The sequence below is a fragment of the Eubalaena glacialis genome, chromosome 17, assembly GCF_028564815.1.
Source record: "Eubalaena glacialis isolate mEubGla1 chromosome 17, mEubGla1.1.hap2.+ XY, whole genome shotgun sequence".
Taxonomy (NCBI): domain Eukaryota; kingdom Metazoa; phylum Chordata; class Mammalia; order Artiodactyla; family Balaenidae; genus Eubalaena; species Eubalaena glacialis.
In genome coordinates this window covers 84,731,460-84,744,133 of record NC_083732.1, presented here as the reverse complement: position 1 = coordinate 84,744,133, position 12,674 = coordinate 84,731,460, and the positions used below count along the sequence as shown (strand labels likewise).

Sequence of the window (12,674 nt, the reverse complement as noted above, 5' to 3'; positions counted from 1 at the left end):
TTCATGACCTTTCACATTGAATTTTAAAGATTAAATGAAGTAAACGGGGAGGCCTTCAGTATCATGGGGTTCCAGAAGTTTTACCTCTGTGCCTTCCATTACATCTTTGCTCTGATACACCCCTTTCTCATTTGTATAAATGATTAATATGAATAAATGGGAAAATTAGAAAGTACTCAGGGTCCCATCAACCTGGGTCCAATTGCATTTATGTCTCATCATATCCACTCTTCTCCTCCTAGACACATGGTTTTTTTTACAGCTGATGAGGACTGAGGTCCAACCGTATTAAGCCACTGGCCTTGAGGTTACAGAGAAATAGGCATTGGATTTGGGATCCGGCCCAAAGCATGTCTGGCTTTAGTGACTCTGAGTGGAAAGTCCAAGTAACAGAATGGACTCTGAGTACCTCGGGGTTTCAGGGGTCCTGGGTCCGAGCCGAAGGCATTGTTTATACTAGAGCTGGAGAAGATGTTTGGCCTCACTGGCACCTAGATCAGTAGATGACAGCACAGAAAGGGGCGTTTTCATGGTTGGGAGGAATGGAGTCACTCTTGGTGGTCATGCAAATGAATGAACTTTGCCAGTCCTGTGATTCCCCCTGCCCCTTTGACGGTGGATGCATCCAGGCCAGACTAATGCCTCCATCCTCCTCTTCCCATCCTCTCCATCCATCAGATCTCCTCTTGGATTCCTCTCCATCGTCCCGGGATGCCTTCTTGCTAGACCATGCCTGCAGGGCAGTTTTCAAGGAAAGGTTAAATATGAAACGAACCCCCTCCTTTCATTTTAAGGGAGAATATTTCTAACTATGAGTGAAAGGCTTAGTGTTTCTCTCAATTACTGTTCATTGAGTGTCTGTTGTCACTTTAAAAATAATGTCAATAACAGCAGCAGCTACTTTGGGTGTTTTCTGAGCGCTGGATATCGCGATATGTACTTTATGTACTTTACATGTAAATGCTTCCCTTTCTCACACTAACCCTGCTGGGAAGGTATCACGAGCCCTATTCATAGATGATAACACTGAGGATCAGAGAAAAAGGCACCTGCACCAAACTAGGAACTAATAAAGGACAGGGTTTGTGGCTGTGAAAGTTTGGCCCCAGCCTTTGCTACCTCCTCCGCACCTAGCTGCCTCTCTGTGTACTCTGGGGACTCAGTTTTCTCTTCTGTATAATGGGTAGTTGGGCTTCCTAAGCCCCAAGGCCCCTGCAGCTGTGTGAGTCTGTGAGGCAACAGCTGAAGCCTCCATAGAAGCCTTACCTGGTGCGATGCACCAACCCCTGGAGGTACCCCTGGCCCTGGAGGAGGAGGAGCTTGCAGTATCAGCTCTACGTAAAGTAGAGCCCAGGCAGGCTGCTTCTCCCCTTCCTCGTAGCTCCCAGGAGGCTCCAGAAAACATCATTTCACGTCGTTTTCAAGTCCCTCCCTCTCTACCTTGGCTGAAAGGGTGGCTGGGAGGCGGGTGGCCATCCGTGTGTGAGAAGGTTGACAGTGGGGGCTTCCAGATCTTGTGGGTGGTCCTTGTGGGAACACAGACGCAGGCTGAGTCATAGCCGTGCTTGGGAAGCTAATGACAGATGCCAAAATCGGGTCCCAAAGCTCCACGGCCGGGGCACAAACAGATAGCGCCTCTGAAATGCCAGCCTCGACTCGTTGGGTGGGAGCCTTGCGGCTTACTTTCACCTCCTCTCCTGTTTACACTGTGGCTTCTGGAAGGATAAATAGAGTGTCCACTGCAGTGGAGCCGCCATCGGCTACTGTATCCCTCTTGGATGCTGGGTCCTCTCTGGAGTCTTCTCCAACAAGATGGATTGTGCTGCCTTGCTTTTCCTGCCCCGAGGACAAAAGGGACTCAAGCTTGCATTAAAACTAAGAGCCACGGAATCATTTCACCCTTAAAGTCCTAAGTAGGGGCCTGGTGCCCAGTGCTCAGGGAAGCTCTATATTTGATTGGAAAGAAGAGTAATCAACTCATTCCTTCATTCGCTTGTCCATTTATATGTGAACTTCTCTGGTATTTGTGTATTATTCCATTCCTCCTCTCATTTGTCCCACAAATGTTATTGCATGCTCTTCACTACCATGCTTTTTGCTAAACGCGGTGGCTGCCCTTCCTTTAAGCAGCTCGCAGTGTAACCTGAAAGATGGATGTACTTCCAGAACATAGGCTGGTCAGGGCTGTTGTGGCATGTATGTGACATTCTGGGGGCTTGTGTTGGGAAGGTAGTGGCATGGCCGCTCAGGAACGACTTCCTGGGGGAGCTGTGTTGGACGTTTAAGCATGGGGAGCTGGTCAGGTAAGGAGGAGATAGGTGAGCCACCTGGTGGTGGAGATAACGGATCACACAAAGGTAAGATGCATTCGGAGGCGGTGGAGCGCTTTGATGAGGCTGCCTGCAGAGATTCTGGTGGGCGTGGGTGACAGAGAGAAGACAGATTGGCAGGGCAGGAAGGTCCCCGAGTCTGAAGGGCCTGGCTTTTCTGCTAAGAGTTTGGGCTGCGCCGAGGTTAAACATGCCTCACTGTCAGGCTGCTCCTGTAGCACAGGTGGGTCTGTCTGTGTTAAGCCTTACAGAGCATCACACTCTAAGGACCTGGATACCCGAGGTCCTTCCTGGCTTTTCTCTCAGATGGCTCTGTGACCCCGAGATGGCCCCAAAGCCACTCAGACTTTCTGTTTCCTCGGCCCCAGTAGGAGGGGCTGAGCCAAGTGATCACTGAGTTTCCTGTGAGGTCTAAACTTCTGAGATCCCGATGAATCTCAGTCACACCCACTTCCTTCCCCGTGCCTATGCAGATATCGGGGAGGCCATCCCCTGCTCTTTTTCCCTCTTGGGGTGCCTTCCATGAGCAGATGAAATCACGGATGTGAAAACTTTGACCACCAGGAACGTAAGACCACTGGACTAGAAATCGGGAGACAGGGGTCCTGAGCGCCCCACTCTGCAGTGGTGGCCAGCGCCCTTCCCCCCTGGGCCTCCCACTGCCCATCTGCATGATGAGGGTGGCAGAGGAGCCACTGCGGGGCTTGCTGGATCTCTGCACTTTGACGTATGACGTCGTAATACCTGGGTAAAGCTGATGGTTTCAACGTGTTAAACAAAGAAACCGCTGATGCAAAACCAGCTGACATCTTCGTACAACACAGCTTGAGTTGGGTGGACGGCCGTCCTGCAGACAAAATGCTCTTGAAACTTCGTAATGCATGTACAGCCTTAGTAGTCACGGGCTCCAGACTGTAGGGAACACAGAGGACTCTACTCCAGGCTCGCTCCCAAAGCAGGAATCCCCTCTTCAGCTTCTGGGGAGAACTCTGCATCTGCAGGTGCTCTTTCTGGCACAGGGAATCAGGGCCATTCAAGACGGGACTGTCCATTATCTCCGGCTTGAGTTCTCTGTCGTTGCATTGAAGCCTCTCCCACCTCAGTGAATGGAAGATGCTGTTACCACCTCCCCAGCTTCTGTCTCCCTCAGTACCCAGAGAGTCAGGAGCTTGACCCTGAACCCAGGAACCTTGGCCATGTCCTGAACACCCCCAAGCCCTGGGTCCTGATAGCTGGCCCTGGACACCACCCAGGTCTTCCCCTGGTGCCTCAACGCGCTGTCTGCCCAGCTCAGCCCAGGTTCTCCTGCTGGTCCCCCGCTTCCAGGGTGAACTTCTTTGGGTGCTTAAGCTTGTCTTTGCTATGTGTAACCTCCTATTATTATTATTAGTTATTCTAATATTAGCATTATCCACTACTATTGAGCGCCCATAATGTTACTGGAAAAATATCCATTAGTGTCAATCTGCAAAAAAAATCACTGCAAAATAGATGCTACTTTTAGCTGGGAGGAAAAACCTGGTTTAACGTGACCCAGGTTGTCCCTAAAATGGTCAGCACGTGACCCACGTTTGGCGGGATCAGAGCTGCTGCCCTTTGCATGATTCTTGCTGTCTCCCCAAGAGGTCAACTCACCACGTGCATTTTATGTGTGTGCGTGTGTGTGCGCGCACACACTTAGGTGCCCATTTGTGTATGTGCATTTCAGGAGGTGGGAGGGGAGATGAATTGCCACCCACTCTGGTCACATGCTTAACTTCTGGGTGAGTGCCACCAGCATTGGCAGGGAGGGGGAGACTCCATGCTGGAAGCTGCCAGCAGCAGTGGTGCTTCCTTGCCTTTGGTACTTTAAGGCTCTACCTGAGTTTACGAGTCTGTTATCCTTTTATGAGGTTGTGAAACCTTACGTGACTTCATGCTTGTGTTTTCAAGTGCTGCTTAAGGGGGGCACAGCATCCAAAGGGAAATAAGAACTCAGTGCTGTGTGGGATGCTTCTTTTGGCATTGTATTCAGACATGAAAAATAATAAACAAACGTATACAGCACATTTTGATTTCTACACTGAAGGAAAGAAAATACTTTTTAACGTCAGGGGGCCAAGTGGCTGAGGCTGAGTTTGCTGTGATGAGTGAGAATCACAGATGTGAGTTCTGTGATGTGAGGGGGCCTTTGCTCTGCCCCCTGCCAGCTGGGAGACCCTGGGGAAGCCCACAGCCTGCCAGGGGTCCAGTAACTCCTACGGGGAAGGGCGTTATCATTTCTTTCCTTCCATGGCCACCAAATTGTTTTTAGGTTTTCTTCCTTGTCTTAATGGTTTGTACTTATTAAACGTATATCATCTGCCGGCTCCAAAGCAATTTCCAGTTGGGGAAACTGAGGCACAGAGAGCCTAAGGTCTTGCCTGAGGTCCTATAGCTCTGAGGGGCTGAGGTCTCCATCTCTCAGACTGGCCAGCCTCCTGCAGGCTGCCCTGCTGGGTCATGGCCTTCACCACTGGGCGTTCTTGCCTTCTCTGTGCACCTTTATGTCATGGTGCCTATCCTTGTGGACCACAGCTGTGACCTGGCTCTCTCCTTTCTGGTCTGTGTCCTCTGATGGCCCAGTTGTCTCTGTATCCCTGGTGCTTTGAGCAGGTCTGTGTGCTTGATCCTGATCCTGGTGTGTTGAAGGAATGAACACCTCCAGGAGATCCTCCGCGCTTGATCCTAAGCAATCCTGCCTTGAAAGGGGGGTGTTGGCCCACATTCCAGATGTGAACACTGAGGCTCAGAGATGCTGTGTGGCTGGTCCTACATCCCATTCAGAGGTGAGGCCCAGAGATGGGATCTAATGCAGATGGGGTGTTCTTACAGCACAGCAGAAGCTTTCCTCGTAGGTGACACTCCCTTTCCAATGAAGAGATGCTAGTTTTCATTCCTAATGAGATTGTTTTCTTTGAACACGGAGCTGATTCTCATCGCAGTGACCAGGCAGAAAACTGGAGTTATCTACCTCTTTAGAATGGCTGTCTGAAGAAGGTTGCCCGGGAGGGAAGGGTGTCCGTGAATGCCGTTACGGGTGTTCAGAGGACCATTTCTGCTGCTTTTCTCAGAGCTGAGGAAGCAGCTCGATCTGATAAGGTGTTCTGGGTCCCTGTGGCTCCCCCAGGAACTCTCTGGGCTGTGCTCTGGCATCCTTTCTCTGTCCTCACTTCCTGCCCTGCAGTATCAGACGGCCCTTTCCTGAAGCTTCCCCACTTGCCATGTAATTCTATGACTTGTAATCTTTTGGGCACAGTAACTTTGCATGCCCTTTTCATAAAGTCAATGCTGATGTCTATTAAGATCAACACGCCGTTTTTCATTTAATCTTTCAAAGGCCACACACTTTGAAGATTGATGTCTTAAAAGAAAGATTACATTTTAAAGGAAGACGTGTTTGTAAAGGGATTTGTTTCTAAGCTGTATCTAATGAGGTACTGGCATCGTGGTATTTCTCCAAAATAGCCTTCATATTTCTAACCAATTTCCTCAGAGGCTACTGTGAATGTTCTGAAACATTTTTGAAAATGTAAGTAACTAATGAAAACATTTGAGAAACATTGCAGTAAAAAGTACAAACAATTTTTCTACCTTAATTGACACGGAGGCCAGGCCTCCAGGGACCCCAGAGCCTCTAAAATAAAGGAGAGAGGGATAGCGCTTTGGGTCTGGATTGCATGAGGGGCCTTTTGAATTTCTGCCAACAGTGTTGAAGGCAGAAATAAAAATACTAACTGCTTCCACTGATGAGTGATTGACGATTTGCCGGGAAATGACTGAAGCTCTTTATGTACACGATAGTCTTCAGTCCTCAGGGCCACTTTAATACACTGACATTCCGCCTGTGGTACCCATGGAGAGATGGGGCCTTGGAAGATCCTGTGGTGTAAGAACTAAGCTCAGCTCTGACATGGAGGGGGGAGGAAAGCTTTGTGCCCAGAGGTGGGAATAGTCCAGGCTGAGGCTGTGAAGACCCGCTCCAGGTGGGGAGAAACTACTCACTTTTCTGAGCAGAGCGAGGTTTGCATGGGTGACCTTGAACCCAGGCACGACCTCAGGAAATGCTTGTTTGACCTTGAGCACATCAGGATCACACCAAATGTAACAGAAGCATTGAAGCCACTAGAGCACGGGGGGCTCTTCTGTGGTAGGCAGTTAGTGCAGAGATGCCTGGGGTGTGTGTGGGGTTGTGTGTGTGTGGGCGGGGTGTGTTGTGTATGTGCCGTGGGCATCTTGTGTGCGTGATGGGTACTGTGTGTGGGTATGTCATGTGTTGTGTGTGTGTGTCTGGGTCTGTACCAGGTGTGTGAGTGTGATATGTACGTGTGTCGGACGTGTTGAGTGTGAGCCGTGTGTCGTTCAGTGCGTATGTCATGTGTGTATTGTCTGTATGCTCTAACACGTGATCTCTGCTGCCCATGAAAACAACTTTACGGGGTGGGTACTCTTATTATTCCCAACTGGACAGGAGGAAAACAGAGGGACAGAGAGGTGAACAAAGCGATGGGCCCGAAGGCATGCAGCTCGCAAGGAACCGAGTCCACTCGGGTCTGCTTAACTCCATGACTCTCGTCTCTGCACCAGCGGTTCTCCGATGAGTGTTTGCATCAGAATTCCCTGGAGGACTTGTGAAAACACAGATCCCTGAGCCTCACTCCTGCAGTTTCTGATTTAGTCAGTCCTGGTGGGACCCAAGAATTTGCTTTCATAGCAAAGCGATGCTGGTGCTGCCGGCCTGGGGACCACGCCTGTAAATCCACTCTGTCACTGTAAGCTCTGTAGTCCTCAGAAAGATCAAGGAGAGCGCTGGGACCAAAGCCAGTGATTCTTTTAAAACTTTTAATTTTATACTGGCGTATAGCCGATTAACAATGTTGTGATAGTTTCAGGTGCACAGCAAAGCGACTCAGCCATAAGTATACACGTATCCCTTCTCCCCCTGACTCCCCTCCCATCCAGGCCGCCACATAACATTGAGTGGAGTTCCCTGTGCTATAAAACCAGTGGTTTTGGATTCCTGCAGATTCCTGCACCTCCTACAAAGTGGACCTAGTACAGTTACCAGCAAAATCAACATGGAGTTTTAAAACTGATATTTTAAATGTGAGCTCATCGTCCTCATTGAATTACTGGGTGTTTGGCTATAATGAATCACATGGTATTAAAAAGGAAAAGGCAGCTTCCCCACCAAGAAGCTGTGTTTGCATCTACATGTTCCAGGATTGCATCCTATTAGCCCCTGAACAGTAGGAGGGTAGGGTGCATCTTCCCAGGAGAAAATATTCTGTACGGTATTCTCTATGTATTACATATTTTTTTCTTCTAAACATTAATTCCACCCCCAACCCCCCCCCGCAAAAACCACTGTCTCAGCCCTTCTGCAGGTAAGGATGGGCGCCAGAAAACCAAAGCGATGGGCTCCCGGGGCAGTGTTCTTCCCTCGTGTGGCAAATGGATGCTCCCCTGTGTGAATCAGAGTCAATACTACCTGCCTCAGAGAGGATTGGAGGAGCGTGTGACGTGATGAATGGAAATCCCCAAGCAGTGCTTAGCCTGTGGATGTAGGGGTGTCCTGTTCCTCCCTCCCTCTGATCCTCCATAACCTCCCCCCAGGAGCAGAGATCATGGGGGGTTCAGGCATTACTGGAACAGATAACCACAAGCAAGGGTGTCGGACGTCTTTGCCAGCTCTGCAGTGTTTTAAGGACTGAGACTGAGTGGGGTGGTGAGAAAGAGGGGAGATGCAGTGGCTGCAGTTTAACGTGAAAACGAAATGAAGCACAGAGTGGCTCTGTTTGCTGGCCCCTCCACTGGCCTTTTACTGGAAATGCCTTGAAATTGAAATTGAGCTTCGGGTTCTGACCTTGACCGGCTCCGATGCATTCCGCAGGACCGGGGAGCGCCTCGATGGGTCACGCATTAGGGAAGTAGGTTTTCAGCACTTTTTCTGAGTCTGGCTTTTCCAGGATCATTAGCTTGAAATTCCATCCTGCAGAATTTATAAAGGTTGGGTCCTAGGATCTGCTGCATTTTAATGTGGTATGCGGAATCCTGTGTCTTTAGAAATGTTGCCCCGGATGGCACCCTTGCAGAGCTGAGATGCAGCTAAGGCCTCGTTAATCCCGTGTGCTCTTATTCTTGGCAGCTGGCCAAGCATGGCCCCAGTAGCTGCAGTGAAGTTGTGCTCTGAACCCCAGCGATGGTGGTCTGGTCCTCAAGGCGTCTTGGGGGCAGAAAGAAGAGGGGCTTTGAAAGGAGACTTAGGTACCAATCACCACTTGCCAGCTAGGAGAGACCAGATCTCCTCTTACTCCCCCCGCCCCCCTCTTATTCTCTCGCCTCCCCAAGATCATGCCAGCTGCTACCTATTTGGAACCTTCTAGTTCCCCCAGAACCTGCTCAACTGCAAGGAATTGCAAGTAATTATCTCCTATCCTCCTCCTAGGTAGCTTGTACTGTCCCCTTACACATGGTAGTAAACTGAGGCTGCTTACCAAAAGTACACACCACTAGAATATTCTGGAGTCACAAAGGGGCTCCAGGTTAGAGACTTTCTGATCCTTTTCCTTGTCTGCCCTATGGGGCAAGAACTTTTATCGCAACATTCTTCTTGGACAGAATCAGACGACTTACATAAAATATGCAGCACCAAGAATACAGTAGATGCTCAGTAAAAGTCAGTTGCTTTTCCTTCCTCCAAAATCTCTGATATCTAGGTGATTTCATATCCTCAGAAAATCCATCCTGCCTTGAGTCTCCCTGTCAATTTGTTTCTCATCCTAGACTGGGAATATTTTAATTTTGTACCCTTTCATCTTTCCTATCCAACCTTCTTCTTAGTGGCCCAGGGTCTCCTGGCTTGGAAAATCAACAACCTGTCACGTTGGGTTCAGCATCTGCTTGGCGATAGCACCGACTACCTCTGCTTCCCCTGCTCAGTAGAAGACACGTTTGTCCTTGCACTCCAGGCACCTTAGATCTTTAGAGGCTACGTTTATACTAACAATGATAGAACCGTCTTCACTCATTATTATTAATTGTCTCTTACATTTATGAACTTTTTACTACATGTTGGGAACTGTGCGAAGTGCTCTATGTGGCAGATTTATTTAATCTCCCCATTGTCTATCAGAGTTATATGCCATCACCAGTCCTCCTGTTACAGATGAGGAAACTGAGGATGGGATAGGTTCAGTTGACTTGCTCAAGGTCACACAAGTAGAGAGTGGGGGAGTAGGGATTCTTGCTCTGTTGACCGTGAAGCATGTGCTCGTAGCTGGGATGCTAGTGCCTCCAGGTGCTGACGGGTAAGGAAGGGCAGGGAACTAGCCCAGCTTTAGAATTAGTGTATCTGGGTCTGAGTCCCAGTTCTTGGAGGTGTGAGCTGTGTGACATCCTGTAAGTTACTTCATCTCTCTGTGTCTTTCCTATAATAGGAACCCCTGGGTGATGGTGTCCAGTGGACACGTCATGGTCCCGTTGGTCAGATACCCTTGTCCATCTAAGTCAGTGCTGTTTGAGTTCCAGTTGTAGAAGCCCAGGCTCTCTGTGTTTGGCTGATGTGATCTCAAGCTGTTCATTTCCCTCTTGTTTTTTAGGTAATGAACCAAAAAGATCATGTCTGAAGTACAAGGAACGGTTGAGTTTTCTGTAGAGCTACATAAATTTTATAATGTGGATCTCTTTCAGAGAGGGTGAGTATGCTTTCACTGTTTGTATTTGTTTACATATTTGTTTTGTTTTGTTTTTTCTCCGGCAGATCTTGGTGGTGAAGACAGGTCATAGGAAATTTTGGGTTAATGAGGAAAGAATTTGTATTATTTTTCCTGCCAAGTGGAAAATCCAAACTTTTAGTGCATTTGAAAATAAGCCATAAATTGACAAAGACCAGAAAATGCTAATTTCTCTTATCCTCCGGCACCTCTTCCTACTTGCTCTTTCCATTAAATCTGTCAGTCAGTGTTAAAGGAAAGTGAATTTATTGGAAATGAAGCTTGCCTGGGTAGCTCTGATAAAAAAGGTGTCTGTAGGATCAGTATTTCTAGGGGCCATCTCCCCAAACCACATATCATAAAACCTGTACCCAGATCTCTCAAAAACTGAGAATTTACAATGTCTTTTTAAAATACACAATTAAAATATAGCTGCTCCTACTTTTTCAGGATGTACTCTGAATTTGGCATTTTACGTGCATGATCTCACTAAGTCCCACACTGAGATGGAATCACCAGTTCATCCGAGCCCAACACTAAGTAGATTGATATATGTGAGCTTACATATGGATTTGTAACCATAATTGTTAATAATGTACCTCATCTGAACTGTATATTGACCATCAGATATTGACTAAAGCTTGTATGAAATCGTCATCGTTAACAAGACATTTCAAAATGTCACATCCAGAACACAAAGAGAGCCCCGTGCAGGCGGTAAGGGAGGTTGAAAATGAATATGGAAATCATGAATTATTCGATAAGCCTGTGGTGCTCTTCTCTTCTTTCCAGATCTACGTGGTTTGGGGAAGCATCTCGTTTAGCTGCATTCACTGCTAAAGTCTAATGTTGAATTAGTCTGAATTAAAACCAGACCATTGAATCACTGTTCTATGTGTGTGTGTATATATATATATATATATATATATATGTGTATTTTAACATGCATAATATATTATATATAATTTTTATTATTGTATATTACTGTATATATATTACCACTGTATATATAATATATTATGTATGTTATGTATATAATTTTATTATTGTGTATGTATATATTACAAACGTTATGTGTTCCATCAATACATAAAATAATTATTTTTAAAACATGAATTATCACATTTCTTATCTCATCTTTTAAAATACCTTTTCTTGTGTTTATAATGCATACTATATACAAGTAGAACTGTGCATGTATATGATTTATAAATAAATATACATATATTGGGGTTGCATGCCCAAAAATGTTTTTATTGGTAAACATGCAAATCACTAACTGTTGGAGACCACTGGTCCATCTAGCAGAGCAAGGAGAACTCTCACAACTTTCTTCTAGCTCTTAATGCTTCTATTTCATGGTATCAAGGAGTGTGGAAATCTAGGCACACACTTCGATGTGGATGAGGGCATAACTGTATGATCAAACTTGCTTGAGGGTGGGTTTCATTTTAGCTACATCCATGAACAGGCTAGGGCATCTTTTGGATGAAGGCGATTAGACCTCTTGGGGGTGGAGGGAGTGCTAGGATCTCTAAGGTCCCATCTGCAATAAGACCTTGACGTGAATGCTCCCCAGCCCCCTGGATTCTGCCTACAGGGAGCTGTGGGCAGGCTGGGCATGATGCCAGCCAGGATTCTGCATCTGCCAGGGGAGTTTCTGACAGGCGTGGTCCCTGATGCTCAAGGGCCAAGGAATTTTCCGCTCTGAATCCTACAGGAGCCATGAGGATGGTGAAATGTAATTACTTTCCTAGCAAGCACTCCGTGGGGATGTGATAGCTGCAGTCCAGACCTAGTAGGCAAGGTGGGGGCTTGGGTGAAAGAAAGTGGATGATCTCCTGATGTCATTAAAGAGAAGGAAGGTGGGGTTTGGGGAAGCTGGCCCATTTTGGGGGGTGTGAGGATATATGATTAAATGTGTGCTCCATAGTGTCCTTGGGATGGTAGAAATCAGAGCTGGGGCTTGCAAAGGAAGGAGAGTGCCCTTCTTTGGATTGCGTTTGACTGTGGTCATCCAAGTTCCACCTGGTTTCTCCAGTTAATGAGTAATGCCTATGGGCCTCTTTTACAAATGTGCCAGCTCATTTACCCCATCTGCCCAGATAGACGCCCCTTCTTGATTTGTTGTGAGATGTTGTGTTGAAACCGCATGGATACAGAACCGAGAATATTGAATGAGGATTTGCCCTGATCAGGGAGTTACTTGCTTACAGCACATTTATATTTGTCAGTAGTTTTTCTAGTCCCAGAATGCATACTGCTTTTTGGTGATGTTTGCTTTGAACAGTCAACTTGCATTTAGGCAAAATCTATGTTGACTGAGGTGAATTCTCAAAGGAAAAGCATCTCCGGAAACCAATCAAAAGCATCATGAATTGTCACCCCTGTACTTGGCAGTGAGACTCATCCTGACAAAAAGGCAGGGGCAGGGAGGCACTTGGGAGCCTGGCTTTGGGGTCAGACCTGACTTTGAAGCTAAGCTCTGCCACTTATAAGCTCTGAGAACATGTCCCTTTAAAACCAGTTATCACTCTGAAATGGTGTTGACAAAGTCTATCTCGTGGGGTAATCTGAATGGTTGTGGCACTGGTTGCATTAATATATGCAG

General features: G+C 47.2%; 1 protein-coding gene across 1 annotated transcript in view; it reads left to right on the top strand.

The window, feature by feature from the left end:
• Window positions 1-9,968: 9,968 nt before the first annotated feature.
• FAM135B (family with sequence similarity 135 member B) overlaps window positions 9,969-12,674 on the top strand; it is a 176,999-nt gene continuing 174,293 nt past the window's right edge. Inside the window, exon 1 of the mRNA XM_061171622.1 lies at window positions 9,969-10,045. Within this exon, the coding sequence (XP_061027605.1) occupies window positions 9,969-10,045 (77 nt within the window). The remainder of the gene's footprint in view (window positions 10,046-12,674) is intronic.